The sequence below is a fragment of the Prionailurus bengalensis genome, chromosome C2 (assembly GCF_016509475.1).
Source record: "Prionailurus bengalensis isolate Pbe53 chromosome C2, Fcat_Pben_1.1_paternal_pri, whole genome shotgun sequence".
Classification (NCBI taxonomy): Eukaryota; Metazoa; Chordata; class Mammalia; order Carnivora; family Felidae; genus Prionailurus; species Prionailurus bengalensis.
The window spans coordinates 76,440,992-76,458,445 of NC_057350.1; the positions used below are offsets into that span (position 1 = coordinate 76,440,992).

Below are 17,454 nucleotides of genomic sequence, written 5' to 3' on the forward strand. Positions count from 1 at the left end.
CAGAAGCACTTGGCAGGAATCACATTTAACAGCCTCTTCAATCTTAGTTCCTTTAAGTGGCAACATTAAACCATAATACTGAGACCCCCTTTCTAAGCCCACAGAGACTGATTAGAAAACCCCATCAAATTACTCCCACAATCCATGTTGAATACTTACAAAGAGCTTTATTTTCAGGATGCTTGGTAAACAATCTTTTCAATTCCCTGTCCTAAGCACACACTAAGAAACAGAGGAGTGAACTTGTATTTAGAGGGCCATCTGGCTGATCCCAAAGCTTTCCAGGACAGGCTGCTGGAGAGGACCTTGCATTGTCATGCAGAATGCCTTAGCTTTTGTAGACATCCGTGTCCTTCACAGCTGTTCTGATGTGGAGTTTTTCTGCTTCTCCCTATTTGCTTCTGTCCATGATAGAAAACTCACTCTTTCTTTGGGCAGCCTCCTCTCTCTTTGAATACAATTTATAGAAAATTCTTTTTTTACCTGCCTCCCTGTAACTTTCACCCATTGGCCCTAGTTCTGTCCCTGTGGAGCCACTCAGAACAAATTGGTTTCTTCTTACTTCTCTCTTCGGTTAAGAAAGTGAGGGCAGCTCTCATGTCCCCGGAGTCGTCTCTTTTCCAGGCTGCATATGGACTGTTCATTCAGCTATTTTTCACATGGCAGTCCTTTGTGCCCTGTTTATTTGGCTCCCTTTCATCTGGGTGTGTTCCAGTTTTGCCAGTATCTGTCTGTCTGCCTTTCTTCCTTCCTTCCTTCCTTTCTCTTTCTTTCTTTCTTTCTTTCTTTCTTTCTTTCTTCCTTCCTTTCTTTTTCTTTCTTTCTTTCTTTCTTTCTTTCTTTCTTTCTTTCTGAGAGAGAGAGAAAAAAAAAACCAAGCAGGTGGGAGGGGGGCAGAGAGAGAGGGAGACACAGAATCTGAAGCAGGCTCCAGGCTCAGCAAAGAGCCGACGCGGGGCTCGAACTCATCGACTGCAAGATCATGACCTGAGCCAAAGTCAGACACTTAACTGACTGAGCCACCCAGGCGCCCCACCAGTGTCTCTGTTAAAGCCACTGAACAGTGATGGAGAGTAGCCAAGACCACAGACTCTTAAGCTAGAGCTGCCTTAGAATTTACTAGTTCTGTAACTTTGGGCAAGTGAGGGAGCTTCTCTGAATCTCCATAATCTTATCTGAAAAATGAGAAAAAAGGACCTTACACACTCAGTTATTGTGAGTATTAAATAAAAATAGGGTAAGATCATTAGGGGAGTGCCTGGTACAAAGTAGATGGGTTCAAAATATAGCCATCGTTAGTATCCAAAATCTATAAAGAGCTCACCAAACTCCACACCCGAAAAACAAATAACCCAGTGAAGAAATGGGCAGAAAACATGAATAGACACTTCTCTAAAGAAGACATCCGGATGGCCGACAGGCACATGAAAAGATGTTCAGCGTCGCTCCTTATCAGGGAAATACAAATCAAAACCACACTCAGGTATCACCTCACGCCAGTCAGAGTGGCCAAAATGAACAAATCAGGAGACTATAGATGCTGGAGAGGATGTGGAGAAACGGGAACCCTCTTGCACTGTTGGTGGGAATGCAAATTGGTGCAGCCGCTCTGGAAAGCAGTGTGGAGGTTCCTCAGAAAATTAAAAATAGACCTACCCTATGACCCAGCAGTAGCACTGCTAGGAATTTACCCAAGGGATACAGGAGTACTGATGCATAGGGGCACTTGTACCCCAATGTTTATAGCAGCACTCTCAACAATAGCCAAATTATGGAAAGAGCCTAAATGTCCATCAACTGATGAATGGATAAAGAAATTGTGGTTTATATACACAATGGAATATTACGTGGCAATGAGAAAAAATGAAATATGGCCCTTTGTAGCAACGTGGATGGAACTGGAGAGTGTGATGCTAAGTGAAATAAGCCATACAGAGAAAGACAGATACCATATGGTTTCACTCTTATGTGGATCCTGAGAAACTTAACAGGAACCCATGGGGGAGGGGAAGGAAAAAAAAAAAAAGAGGTTAGAATGGAAGAGAGCCAAAACATAAGAGACTGTTAAAAACTGAGAACAAACTGAGGGTTGATGGGGGGTGGGAGGGAGGAGAGGGTGGGTGATGGGTATTGAGGAGGGCACCTTTTGGGATGAGCACTGGGTGTTGTATGGAAACCAATTTGTCAATAAATTTCATAAAAAAAAATATAGCCATCGTTATCGGAGTAAGTACTGTTAAGTCTCTGGATATGGCTTCCATAAGAAAGTTTGGGTTGCTGTTGTAGTTTTATTTTAGCTTGGTGTTTACATGGGGCACTTTCTCTAATTTTGAGTGCAAATGTTGAATAGGTTGGCCCTAGATAAATACAATCTAATTTTGGTATCAAAGGTATTTATTGTGTGTGTATATGTGTACGTATATACTTCTTGCAGACTTTCCTGTAGCCTCTTCTCTTTTTTACCCCTGTACTCCAATAACTGACATACAACTCAGTGCTCTTACTCCTCCTTCTCCTCTCTTCTTTACCTTTTGTCCCTTAACCCCTCCCTTGCACAACACATGGATTGTATCTTAGCTGCTTTTTCAAAGGAAAGAATGATGTTCATTCAGTGTATAGGAGAGTAGTTCTTGTCCTAACTCAACTCTGTGTTAGGTGGATGACCTCGGACAAGACACTTTCCCTCTGAGCCTCAAGTTTGCTTTTGTGTTTATTTTATTTTTCAATTTTATTTATTTATTTATTTATTTATTTATTTATTTACTTATTTATTTATTTTTTAATCTTTGGCATTGATGAAGGAAGGGATTTTGATGAAGGGAAGTGTGAGATTCCAAGGTCCTTTCCAATTCTAAAATTCATTTTGTTTTCTGCTGTCCAGTGGTCATCCTGAGATGTGTGATCGGCCCCCATAGTCCACCTGCTCTGGGTTTCCAGTATATTCTTAGGTAACTGTTCCACAGCACTATGTGCTAAAGCAACAGGAATGTCAAGATAGCTCTTCCACGTCACAGCTCTTCTGAGTGGCTTTGAATTCAAACCTCTGTTGAAGTTGCCATGTCATCCTGAAGGGAAGCATTGTTGAACATGAATTCCTATCCTTTACCGACTGTCTCACTCAACCTCTCTAAGAATTAAATTTCTAACCTGCTTTGTAGCTGTAATTATCACTCAACTTTTTATTGTGGAATGGTTTTAAATTTACAGAAAAGTTAAGTTAGTACAAAGAGTTCCCATTTAAACTATCCTCAGTTTCCCATATTAACATCTTATATTAGTTTGGTATACTTATGAAAATCAACAAATCAGTGTTGGGGTGCCTGGGTGGCTCAGTTGGTTAAGCATCTGATTCTTGATCTAGGCCCAGGTCATGATCTCACAGTTGTGAGATCAAGCCCCGCATTGGGCTCTATGCTGACAGGGTTGGTGGAGCCTGCTTGGGACTCTCACTCTCTCTCCCTCTCTCTCTCTCCCCCTCCCCTGATTGCACACTCACACACACACGTGCTCTCTCTCTCTTTCTCAAAATAAATAAATAAACTTAAAAAAAATCAGTGCTGACACCTCATGATTAACTAAAGTCTGTAATTCATTAAGATTTCCTTAGTTTTTACCTATTGTTCTTTTTCGGTTCCAGGATCCCATCTACAATACAACATTACATCTAATTGTCCTATCTTAGACTCCTCTTGGCTATGACATTTTCTTAGACTTTTCTTATTTTTGGTGACCTTCACAATTTAAGGATTCCTAGTCAGCTATTTTGTAGAATGTCCTTCAGTTGGTATTTGCCTGGTGTTTTTCTTATGATTAGACTGGGTTTACGAGTTTAAGGGAAGAAGACCATAGAGGTAAAGTGCCATTCTCATCACATCATATTAAGAGTACATGTTATCAGTATGATTTATGACTTTTGATGGTGACCTTGATCACCTTGCTGAGGTAGTGTTTTGTTTGTCAGGTTTCTCTACTGTGAAGTTCCTCTGTCCTGTCCCCCTTTTCTTATTGTACTTTTTGGAAGGAAGTTACTATGTATCACCAATGGAAGTTTATTTCTTGTACACCTAAGTGTCCAAAGTGGGCATTTCTGATGGCTATTGCCTTTTTTCCATCAGTTATTCAGAAGCCCAGCATTCTTCTATTTTGTTGACATCCCCTAGGGCTTTGTCATCTAAATCCAGCCAGCATTAAGAGAATGTTTGCTTTTAAAAGCCTCGGCCTGAAAATGGCACACATCACTTCCACTTACATTCCATATGACACTCATTCATCTGCCAAACCTAACTGCAAGGGAGGCTAGGACATATGGTCTAGCTGGGTGCCCAGGAAAAAGAGGAAATGGATTTGGGAGAAAAGCTAGCAGCATTTGCCACACCATTTTAGAGTACAAAAGATAACAAACCAAATCCCTGCCACCTCACCATCTAGTAATATAGCCACCATTTCATTAAAAAAAAGAAGAAAAATAATAGAAGAACATTATCTTAGAATCATATAAATTGGAAAATATCCATTGTTTATTTGTCTGGAATGCTCTTTCTCTGTTTTTTTTTTCTTTTTCTTTTTTTGACTCTGAAAATGCCACTTACTCTTCAAGTGATGGATAAGGTTCCTTCACCCAACCTTGAGACAGAATTAGTCCCTTACTCCTTGGTGCCATCATGCCACTCTGCTTCTATCCCTTATTTAACACCTACATCACACTAGTATTATATATAAATATGTTTCATGCACTAGACTGGGTGCTCCCTGAGGACAGCATAGAATATATTAATCTCTTAGATCCCTAAGGATAATCTGACAAATAAAAAGCATATTTATTGAGTGCCTCCAGGATTTGAGGTATACCAAAAAAGTGGTCTCATCTTTTAAATCCCTTTCTTTAAAATACGATAAAACAGCTCTTTTCCCCCCTCAGTTATAAAAATGACCCACACTTATGATAGTCAAGCCTTCGTGGAGGAGAACTTGAGCTGAGCCTAGAAAGATTGATAGGGTTTGATAGATGGTAATCAGGGTACAGGCCTGGCTTTCTATGACACATTCTAGGTTCAAGGCATTTTTTCAATAGATGGTCAAGTCTCCTTTGAAACATCTACAGTGCAAGACATGTGCTTTCATAGATCATCACATAATTAAAACTCGGACTCTGAGCTGGTTCTAGCACTGCTTCTAGGCAGTTGGGGGCAGTATAAATGCCTGATGCTCATTATCTTGAACAGGAGTTACCAACCTGAATTCCCAGGGCCCCAACAAAGGGATGGCTTCACCATAGCAAAAGAAGTGTTTAATTACAGCTACAGAAAGAGCATGAAAAAAAACAATCATCTGCTGGCATTAGTGACTCAGCTGCCATGTATCTCATTACCAACCCAAACATGACTTCTTAAAGTGACCTTATCAAGCTTATTAGAAATAAAATATCAATTATAAGACAACCTGTCCCTTTCCTTCTATCCTGTTCTATCCTCTACTTGTAGCCCATTGTTTAATGACTTAGAAGCTTAATTAATATTTTACGAAAACAGAAATCAGAAGACATAAAGTTGGTTCTTAGTATGTTCCTTTACCTCACTTATGCTGTTTTCTTGATTTTCATCACTGAAAATAGACCTTAATTAGGCTTTATATTCTTATGGGTTTGAATTCATACTATCACCTATATTTATTCATTGAATTTCCCAGCAGTTATAATTAGCATAGGAATTATTTTTCCCTTTATATGAAAACTGAGCCTCAAATGTAAAATGACTTCCTCAGGAGCACATGGCAATTGTGGCTCAAAGCTGGGTCTTCTGCCTGCATATATAGAATTAAGTATGCCATATTAGCACCTGCCTGTCAGTCAGTTAGCCTCATGACAGAGGCACACATGTTATTTTTATTTCCCCCAATTATATATTTCCCTCAGTTACGATAGCCAAACTTTCTTGGAGGAGGTGATCTTGAGTTGAGCCTAGAAACGTTGGTAGGATTTGATGGCGGCACAGGATATTGTTTTACAGTGAGGTTAGCCAGCTATGTGTTCCTCCAGCATGTTCCTAATATGTCAGATTGGTTGGACCCATGGAGGCAACACACCGAACATTCCTTGATTTCTCCTATCACTCAGGGAAGAGGATTCTAATGTACCCCAAGTCAATAGATACTTATAGAAGGGATCTAAAGATCACTTAGTTTGACTTCTAGATAGTCCTACAAATGAAATAAATTTATTTAACATACATATATAACATATAGTCATCAGCTAGAATTCCTCATTTCCAGTTCAGTTCTTTTTTTTCATAACCCTGCTTCAGTATTCCAAATTTTCTTAGTACCTTCTCTGCTTATTAGGATTGCTTTCAAGAGGACATGTTTATATAGGTAGTGCCTTATATTCCTGAATACGTGTGATCAAGTCATATATGAAAAAGTTTAACTGCAGACATATGCTATAGAGAGCAGGTCTATTCCCAAAGAGTTAAACACACTGAATCCTTAACTAGAATTCTTATGTAGTCACATCAATCAGTGTGTTTGGTGTAACACACAGTACCTAGCATATTGTCTGACAAAAAAGAGATTTGGAGTAATTGGTTGAATAAATGGGTGAAGGAATGAAATTGACTGTCAGTTGAAATTCAGTATGATGCTGAATTTGAGGATAGTATGTTGCTACTTCAGGAATGCATTAGAATAGCCTAATATTTGCCCAGTGCTGAAGTAGAGACACAGATGGTAGTGATGCTATAGAAAGTGAATTGTTGCTGGCAGCCAGCACCATAATGAGAAAGCTTTAAATATTTATGGTAGCTGATATGTAAAAACCCAAATGTGGTATACAAAGTTCAGTTTGATGGTATTAATGTGTAGGGAGTTTTTAAAAGCTGAGGAACACTTCTAATGGTCACTTCTAGTGAGGACAGCTTCTTTCACTTCTAGTGAAATAGTTAGAGAAATATACATGAATTTATTACTTTTTTTGATACTGGAAAAATGACTTTTGTAGTGCTGAGGCTTCTGTCTGGTGAAGTATTTATTGAAGGTGAAATTTATTTTCACATACTTTTCAGTGACATCTCATGGCCGTGGGGGTTTTGCTTTTTCCTGTGGTTCTTATCCAAGCCATTCTTTCTTTCTGGCTGAGGTTGATCAGAATTTCAAAACCCAGGAGTTTCTAATGGATAGTTTATATTCAGCAGAAATAGAAATCTTCCAGGGCCTGTTTTTGACTACTGGAAACTTAGGAATTATAGTGGCGGTTCGTTGTAAATACTGATTCTAGAATGAGACCATACAGTTGGTGGCATCTTGCAGTCAGACATTAGATGCATGAGGAAGAAAAATAATTTACTTTTTAGCACGCCTCTTTATTTTCCGAGTCATAATTAGTTTTTATCTATTTATATTTGGTTTCCTGATGCATAGTATTATGGCTCTGCCTCTAGAAGGAAAAAGAAGAGTAAAGACATGTTACTGAGATGCCCCTTTTCCATATACTTATTTCAATATTTAAGCCATTGGCATTTGTGACTTTAGAGAATTTTTGGACAATTTGCAAGTGTGTATTTTTATAAACAAAATAAGAACTTGAATAACCATTCTATTTTGTTTTGCAGAACCCCAGCTGAAAGGAATTGTGACAAGGTTATTCAGCCAGCAGGGATATTTCCTGCAGATGCACCCAGATGGTACCATTGACGGGACCAAGGACGAAAACAGCGACTACAGTAAGGAGCATTAACTTCTCCCAGTCCAGTTAACGATGATCAAATGTATGGTCTGATGTATCTAAGTCTTAGGGTGTGGCCAGGCTGCCTTTTGAACTGTTTAACTGCTAGTAAGCTGGTGTCTGTCTTCTATCCTTTTTGCTGTGACTCCCTAGAGTAAAGACACAGTTGAGAGAGGTCACACACTAAATGAGAAGGTAGAGAATTGAAAGAGTTCCAGATACTCAGTGGATAAGAAGATTGTCCCATTCCAGTGTTTATAGTCAATATGCTGATAAATATTTATAGGAACAAGGCAGAATTTCCAGCACAAGATGGTGTTTTAATCCTAGAACCAAATAGCGAGCATTTTATAATAATTCTCCAAACATCATTTCTGGCAGGCCAAAATTACTTCTTAAGGTAAACATTGAGTATATACATCTGTATATTACATGTAATTTCATTTTAATGACAAAACTATTGATTTTAATTTTTTAAAGTATTTATTTATTTATTTTGAGAGAGAGAACATGAGAAGGGAGGGGCAGAGAGAGGGAGAGAGAGAATCCCAAGCAGGCTCTGTGCTGTCAGTGCAGAGCCTGACCCAAGGCTCCATCTCACAAACCATGAGATCATGACCTGAGCCAAAATCAAGAGCTGGATGCTTAACCAACTGAGCCATCCAGGCACCTCAAATTATTAATTGTAAAAGAAAAATATATTAAAATAGTATGATGATGTATTGGTAATAACAGGATAATAAAGACTAGTAGACCTGAAAGTTTGTTTATAAGTTTTTAAAATAAAGTGCCACGTATTCAAAGTTTTTTAATAATATACCTGGAATTAGTTTTTAACTAATTCAAGTATAGAGTTGACAAGTTTAATAACTAAACAAAATCATCAAGGTATGACATAGTAGTATATTTGCATTTCAGAAAAAAAATGGAATATAAGCCTCAGAGCCAAGAGTGATCACTCTCATCATATCTTTTAGTTCCTGCAGAATCATACACAGATACCCAGGGGGAAATTCATGTTATCTTAAAATTATGCAGGGTGCCATATAGTTTCCTAAAGTTTGTTTGGATTCACTGCTAGATCATTAGTGCCAAGCACATAGTAAATACTCGTCAAATATATGTCCCATTGAGTTGTCTTCTGATGGATATAATTTTGTGGTCAGGGTGGCAATCTACCAAATTGCCTAAGATAATGTGAGAAGCCTTATATTCTATGGAGAAATAACTTTTAAATTAAAATTAAAGATTTGGGGGAAGATCTGCAACTCCTAAAGTGTGAAAACGTTCTTGTCCACCCTTTCTAAATCATTCTTTGTTCATTTAATATTACACGTTGCAAAATATGAATTACAATACAGAAAAGATCTTATTATAAAAAATTGCATCCCCAGTTTTCTGCAAAGTGGTTGATTAGCCTATTGTGGTTTGCATTGTTGGTTTGTGGCTGTAGGAATGCACTCTTTAAATGATTCACATTTTCAACTGAGTACTGAGGAATGGGGATGCCTTTCTCTCCATGCAAGATTTTCATCTATTGTATCTCTACTTCATGTAGATTTAGTAAGCTGTTAGTATGGGTGAAATGAATCAGGGAGATTGCTTCACTGTATCACCTCTGCTATCTCTGAGGTATCCCTGGATCTCAGTTTATTTTTCTATAAAATGAGGCAGCTCGAGATAATAATATCTTCTGTCAGCATTGTCCATTCAACTTTTTAAAAAAATTGAAAAATTATAAATTGAAGAGAATAGATTTAATCCCCAAATAAGCCAAATAGCCACACTTCATTCCACAGGATGCAGCTGTAACCCAGACAGGCATCCTGAAGATGTATGACTTTTACCATGAGGTTGTGGCTGAAGGGCAAGGGCAAAAAATGTGAGTTCAACTGACAAAAATCCTTCCTTCTCCATTTCATAGACAAAGAATTAAACAGTGCTCTCTCTGCAGATGCTGGGTCAGTGTCTGGTGTAAATCCATACCTATATATTTATAAACATACATTTGTATGCACACATATATATGTACAAATATATATGCCTATGTGTGTATATATGCATAGTGGCATTGTGCATAACACATGTTGAGGGTGATACATTTTGTCAAATACTGTTAGAAACTGAATTAATAAATTTAAAATATTTTTTTCTTAAGATAAACAACTACACTCACCTTTTGATATATTGGTATTAAAAGTAGTTCAGGTATACAAAATAACAAGACTAGGATGAATCTACCTGGATGCCCAACCTCTGACTTAAAATTCAGGTAACAGTATAAATGCATTTGAACCCACTGTATGTTCTCCCGATGGAGTTCTGCTTTCCTTCAGTATCAGACGTAACTACTATCCTGAATTTAGCATTTTTTATTTCCATGAAGTTTGAAAAATACATTTATTTCATATGTGTATACTTAAATCATTCATAATATTGTTTTCCATGTTTTAAACTTTGTATAAGTGAGAGCATTGCTGTATAATTTCTATGTACCTTTTCTCCCTTATATTATGGTTGTGACCTGCACAGCTGGTGATATATTTGCTTTCTATTATTCATGTTCATGTTTGTAAAGTATCTCTTTGCATGAATATACCCAAATATATTTATCCATTCTCTTTTTGGTGGATAATTATCATTTCTATTTCTTATAGATATTGAAAATACCCTCCCTAACTATCCTTTATAAAATGACACATCTCACCTTGGCTCTCTCTATTCTGATATCCCCCCTTTTTTGTATTCATTGCTTTTATAACCACATGATATAAAACTATACACATACACCGTTGCTGTTTGTTTGTTTGTTTGTTTGTTTTTGATCTTTCTCCCAGGAGAATGTAGGTTTCAAGAGGGAAGAGATTTTGTTTTGCTCTTTGAGTTATCTTTAGAATGATCTCTGATGCATAGTAAGTACTCAACGAAAAAAAAATGGAATGAATGAATGGATGTCTTCTTGTGCATATGTGCAAAATTTTTCTGAGTCATTGGCTAAATACTTCACTCACCCAAATATTTTTTTTAAACTTTTCTTCTGAAATAATTTTAGACTTCAGAAAAATTACAAAATAATGCAGGATATTCCTATGTGCTTCTCACCCAGTTTCTCCTAAGGGTATCGTTTTATGTGACAACAGTAAAATTATCACAATCAAGAACTTAAAACTGGTACAATATTATTAACTGAGCTATAGACGTTATTCAGATTTCACCAGTTTTTCAATTAATGTACTTTATTTTGATTCCCCTCCCCATACATACATATTTTCATTGAACAATTTCCAATAAAAGCAAATAATTTTTATTTATACTTTTTCTTAGTAGGGATGAAGGATAGAAATATCAGAAGGATTAAAATTCTACTCATTTTTTAAAAAATAGAAAATTATAAGCCTCTAAGATGTGAAAATGACTTTTCTTTCTCTACTTGGTGTGGGCAGGAGTAAAAGCATTTGATTGTTTGAAAAAAAATCGTGTTACTATGAGCATCTGTCAGAATTGTGCTGTTTGGTTCACTAGACATCATTAGGTCCAACCAACCTTACCATGGTATCTTGCATTGAATTGATAAAGACACCTGTTCTTTTGTTCGTGAAGAAAAGACTAATTACATGTAATTGAGTACAAAAACAAATGGGTTTGTCAGCGGCAACAGATAAGAATCTCTGCAAATGTAATGATAACAAAAGATACAAAACTGTGTTGGAACACTGGCACACAAAAAGACAATTGCAGTTTGGAGAGTATTAATAGGAATATTTTACATAAAATTAGAAAGGTAATTATTCTGCTCTACTAGTTGCTGTAGGAGAAGATGCATTTGAAGAGGTCAAACATGCTGGGGTGAAAACAATTAAGATATTATAACCAAATGCATTGTTCTGTTTCCCTCTGCACAAAATATATGAGCAGCCATTTGAGTATGGAGTGAGCTGCCTGATAAATTAGTAGAATGGTCAAACTGGAGATATGCAAGCAGATGCTGTACTGGCACTTGTGGGGGGTTTTACAAGAAAACCCCATTGGTATGGGAAGGTGGGAGAAGGTGGTAGTGATTGGATAGTTTTAGGGCTCAGTGACTTCTAAGGTCTCCTTCAGTCCTGACATTCTTTTATTTTTCAATTATATTAAGCTTTAAAATTTTAATTCCAGTATAGTTAACATACAATGTTATATTAGTTTCAGGTGTACAATATAGTGATTCAACACTTCCATATATTACTTGGTGCTCATCACAAGCGTGCTTGTAATCCCCATCACCTATTTCACGCATCCTGTATCCACCCCCACCCAACCATCAGTTTGTTTTCTAGAGTTAAGAGTCACTTTCTTGGTTTCTCTCTCTCTCTTTTCCATTGTTGTTCATTTGTTTTATTTCTTAAATTCCATATATGAGTGAAATCATATGGTATTTGTCTTTCTCTGACTGATTTTGTAACATTCTACTTTCTAGTTCCATCCATGTTGTTACAAATGGCAAGATTTCATTCTTTTTTATCTCTGAATAATATCCTATTGTATGTATATACCGCATCTTCTTTATTTATTCAGCTAGTTAGTTGTGGAGTTCATTCTGCCAGTCTTTGGGTTATTTACACTGATGTGTTATTTACACTGATGGAGTCAGCTGAGCCTAGGTCCTTCTACTCCACCATCTCCCCCCAGAAGCCCCAGTCCTGATATTCTTTTAAAACATATTTTGAATAGGTAAGATAAGTATATAATACAAAATCTTAAGGACACAAAAGTGTATACAGTTGAGCAAAACAGTCCCTGACAGCCAGGAACTTGCTTGGCCCTGTATCAGGCCATGGTGTGCTTCTGTTGAATATACACAATTTCACAGAATAGGAAATCAGACAAGTCCACTGTGATCATGGTGGATTAAGACAAAAATAAGACCGACCACTCTGTAATCATGTCTGAACACAGACAAAAAGAATAATGTTGTCCAAACTACAAAATGATCAACTATTTCTCTATCCTGGTTTATATGAGTGGCTGCTTGCTAATTCACTAAACACAGCTTTAGCTTTGCTCTGTTCATGTCTTTTGGTAATATTTATTAACACACCTAATCATAGAATGACACCCACTTTCTTAGAGTAGTCCAGTTGAGAGTAAATCTACATTTCTTTGAGCCCTCCCTAAAATTGCCTAACACAAGACCAAATGCTCTAGGTCCTTTCTTACACCCTCTTACTAAGACATCCCAGGTCTAGCAACATGTGCATTTTTATTCTTTGCTGTGAGTCATTAACCACAGGTGTGTTTCTTTGTCTGGGATACATTGCCTTAGTCAAAAGCAATTTTCTGTTCTTCTCTTATCTGCCACGTGGTCACATTTCTTGGTATTCTTCTAGGTACAGTCTATTCATTTATCAACATATACAACGCTATGTGTTAGTATTTATATTTTCTCTCTTCATCATCTATCTACCTAACACTTGTTAAGCACCTTTTTAAATTTTAAACTGTTATATCTACAAGATTTTTCCATATTAGTACATATTTAGGAGGAACAATTTATTTAACCTAAATCTCTATCAAAGGCCATTTCAGTTCTTTCTTATATTTTGTTAATGCAAACAACACTATAAAGAATATCTTGGTACATAAGTAATTTTGCATATGTACAAGTGTACTTATGGGATGGATATTGTACTTTTGCATAAGTAATTTTGCATATGTACAAGTGTACTTATGGGATGGGATAGAAACATAATTCCTGGGTCAAGGATATATAAATGCTTTTTTTTTAGTTTTGAAAGATATCTATTTGCTCTCCATCATACAAATTTACATTGAGAGTGTTTGTTTCCTTATGTTGTAATCGACACAATGTGTTATCAAACTTGTAGTTCTTTGTTACCTAAAAACAAACTTCATTTGTCTTATTATGAGTTAGGTTGAGCACTTGTTCATATATTTTAAGAACCATCTTCACTTCTTTTCTGATAAAATGTCTGCTTATATCTGTTTCTATGAAATGTTTTTCATTTGTAGAAAATCTATTTATATTTTAAAATATCAGCTCTTTGTTACATGAGTTGTAAATTTTTTACTTATTTTGTTGCTTGTCTCTGAATTTTTTTGGCTGTGCTTTATTTTATAAATATGCTTTTATGCCCTCAGCTTTTCTTTCTTATTTAAAAAGGCTTTATTGTTAGAGAGGGAGGAAGCCAAACCATAAGAGACTCTTAAAAACTAAGAATAAACTGAGGGTTGATGGGGGGTGGGAGGGAGGGGAAAATGGATGATGGGCATTGAGGAGGGCACATGTTGGGATGAGCACTGGGTGTTGTATGGAAAACAATTTGACAATAAATTTCATATTAAAAAAATAAATAAAGTATCAGACAAGCTAATGACAAGTTAAAAAGATAAATAAAATAAAAAGGTTTTATTCATTCCAAGATTGTTTTCTTAATGATCTGCCATGTTTTGATTTAACAAATTGTTTGACTTTTGTGCTTAGTATTTAATGAACACAGAATCCATTTCTTGAGATATTTTGATTCTAGACATCTAATATTTCATGTTCCTAACTACTGTTTATAAATACAAACAGTGTATTCAGATTTTATGAATAAATTAAATTCTTCATGAGTTCAGCATAAAGAAACACATTTCAGGGTCTTTTCCGGTTCCATACAAATTTTAGAATTGTTTGTTCTAGCTCTGTGAATGGTCTGTATCTGAGTTTCAGAAATCCAATTGGAAACTTAAAAATGTAGTCATCCAGTTATGTTTTCTATACAATACCAAACATATGATGTTTTGATACCACCAGCCACAAGTCTGTAGACACAGCCAAAGCCAACAGAAGCTCTGTATTGCTAAACTATCAACAGAAACATGATCCACATGGTTAGTTGGGAAAAACTATCAAGGACATAAGGAATGCTGTGAAGAATTATAAAGATGTTTTCTCCCCAAACAGGGGCCTTCCTGGACAGGCAGTTCATCTCCTTCACTTACTCAAGCATACACATTATCATTCTCATGGGAGAGTAAGGGTTACGCTATATCCAACTATAGGGATATTATTTTCTTCTACTATCATCTATACTTTAAGAATATGTCATCAGTTTGTATGTGTGAAATCACACCTACAAGTTGGATGAAAAGAAAACCAACGTATGTTTTCTCCTGCTGATTTTCTTTAAGCAAGATTATTTACATAATCTGAAGCAACATTGTGGTACATGTAATGTTGTTACTCTTGCAGTGGCATATTTTTTCATTATCAAAATTAATATTTATCTTTAGCTTATGAATGTAGTTACTTCACTTGATTTTTTTAATAAAGAAAAAATGCCTTTTGATTTTAATAGCTAGAAGGAGAGTAATGAACATTTGTTAGAAATTTGGTTTTGTTGACTATGTTTTAATTTTAAAGACTATGCCTCCAGATGATATTTATGGAGAGCATGAACAAGAAACAATTTCCTTGAATAGTTTACCCACTCACATAAAATCATAGGGGGATAAGCTTTCTAAACTTTTTGTAACCTTGACCTCTTTCCTTGTTAGTCTTGTATTTCTTTTTCATCCTAAGACTTCTGTCCTCATGTGTTCCTCTAGTCAGTAAAGGAAAACATGAGCCATTTGAAATTATCCTTCTTGCTAGTTGCTCTGTAACTGTTTGTGGGCATATTTATAAGCAGTATGCATAGTGGTTAAGAGTCTTCTGGGAGCAGAGAGCCTGGGTGACTCAGTCTGTTAGGCGTCAGACTTTGGCTTAGGTCATGATCTCGTGGTTCGTGAGTTCAAGCCCTGCGTTGGGCTCTGTGCTGACAGCTCAGAGCCTGGAGCCTGCTTCAGATTCTGTGTCTCCCTCTCTCTCTGCCCCTCTCCTGCTAGTACTCTGTCTCTTTATCTCTCTCTCTCTCAAAAAAAATAATTTAAAAAAAGGAATCTTACAGGAGTTACTTAACCAAGTGTATTCCTAGAAAGAAGGGAGGGCTAATGTTGTCTTTAATATATTCTTGGCTCCGTGAGGTGACCAGTGTGTTGACCTTGAGCAAATCACATAAAATTTCTCAGATTTATACAATCTCTGATTGCACAAAATGAGAGGAACAGACAATCTCTCAGATTTTAGTAGCCTTTCCATTAATTCTCGCATAGAAGGGAATGTATGCTCAGAAAAACTGACTGGCAGCTTCCATTTCTTTAAATACCATTTCTTCTGAAAGGTATGCTGCCAGCAGGAAATCTTCACTTTACAGATCGCTATGTGATATTCTCAAGGTGTGTGTAAAGATGTGGGGAGTCACATGCATAAATGATAGAGCCAGAATTTGAATCCAGGCTATCTGACTTGAGATTCTGTACCTTTGGTGTAGTTATTTAACCTCTTCACATCCAATTCTCTCATTTGTTACATGGGAATGATAGTAGAATTTACATCATAGGGCTGTTGTGCAGACGAAATGGGGCAATTCATGAAAAGTGCTTAAAGTTACTGTGCCTAAAACACAGTAATTCTTAATTAACATTGTTGATTGTTGTTACTATAATAATAATAATAATAATTATTATTATTATTAATCTTTGTCAGCATGGATGAAAGAGTGTTTGTTTGCAAGGATCTCATAGATCACAGCCATTTCAACTGAAGTAGAATCCTTAATGGTGGCAGCTATTGTTACACATGAAAGAGTGTAAAGGTGCTAGCTGGGGGTATTGAAGAGTGCTCTAAGTCAGTGGTTCATAAAATGTGTAGTCCCCAGCATCAGCATCATCTGGGAACATTCTTGAGCCTTAAGCTAGACATACTGAATTAGAACCCTGTGCTGTGGCTCAGCAGTCTGCATTTACAAGCCCTCTAGAGGATTCTGATACACTGCAGTAGGTATGACTGGTAACTCTCCTCTGCCCCCAGGGTTTGGAGTGTTCACATTTTCTGATTAAGGCAGTCTCTGTCTTGGGACTGCCATACCTACTTCTACTGGTACCTAATTCCTAATATAATAGGGAAAGCATAGGTCTGTAGGCAAACCATGATGAGATTCAGACTTTGTAGTGTCTCAGACATGTACAGAATCGGTTATATGTTTTTTTAAATTTTCTGGTAGCCACATTAAAAAATTATTTTAATTCCAGTGTATTTAACATGTGATAGATGAATGGATAAAGATGTGGTGTACATATATATATGCACATCTATCAATCTATATATGTTTGCTGTATATATTTATTGAGAATACTGCCTGTGTGTATGTGTATATATATGTATACATATGTATACATATGTATACATATGTACATATACGTACATATGTGTACATATATATACACACATACAGAGAGAGAGAGAATGGAATGTTACATTTGATTTATTATCTGGAGAGAATCAGTGCTCAATTCTAAACAGATGTGTGATCAAGCATAGGTTTGGGGGAATTACAAAAATGATATATAGGTAAGCCTGTGTCTTGGTCATTTTAACACATGCTAATTACATTTATTTGGACTGACTTCACCAGTCTTATCCAGTGTCTTATCTAGTAAGCCACTCTTACCCTTTAGTGCCCTTCTCAACTTTTATCTCCTTTATGTGAAGCCTTCTCTAACTTTCCTGACAATTGCCACCTTTATACAACACCCCTCACTAACTCACTTCACCCTACTGTGTTTGAAGCTTGTATATACCTTCACAGCTGCACAAGTCACATTTGACTGGCCATTCCTTATCTGTATTTGTGTTTCCCCTCGTAGAGTGTGATGTC

At 36.5% G+C, this 17,454-nt stretch overlaps 1 protein-coding gene across 3 annotated transcripts in view; it reads left to right on the forward strand.

Annotated features, from left to right (window-relative positions):
• FGF12 (fibroblast growth factor 12) overlaps positions 1 to 17,454 on the forward strand; it is a 559,298-nt gene that overhangs the window by 336,198 nt on the left and 205,646 nt on the right. For all 3 annotated transcript variants that reach the window (XM_043594581.1, XM_043594580.1, XM_043594579.1), the window contains one exon: positions 7,602 to 7,712. In XM_043594581.1, the coding sequence (XP_043450516.1) occupies positions 7,602 to 7,712 (111 nt within the window). The remainder of the gene's footprint in view (positions 1 to 7,601; positions 7,713 to 17,454) is intronic.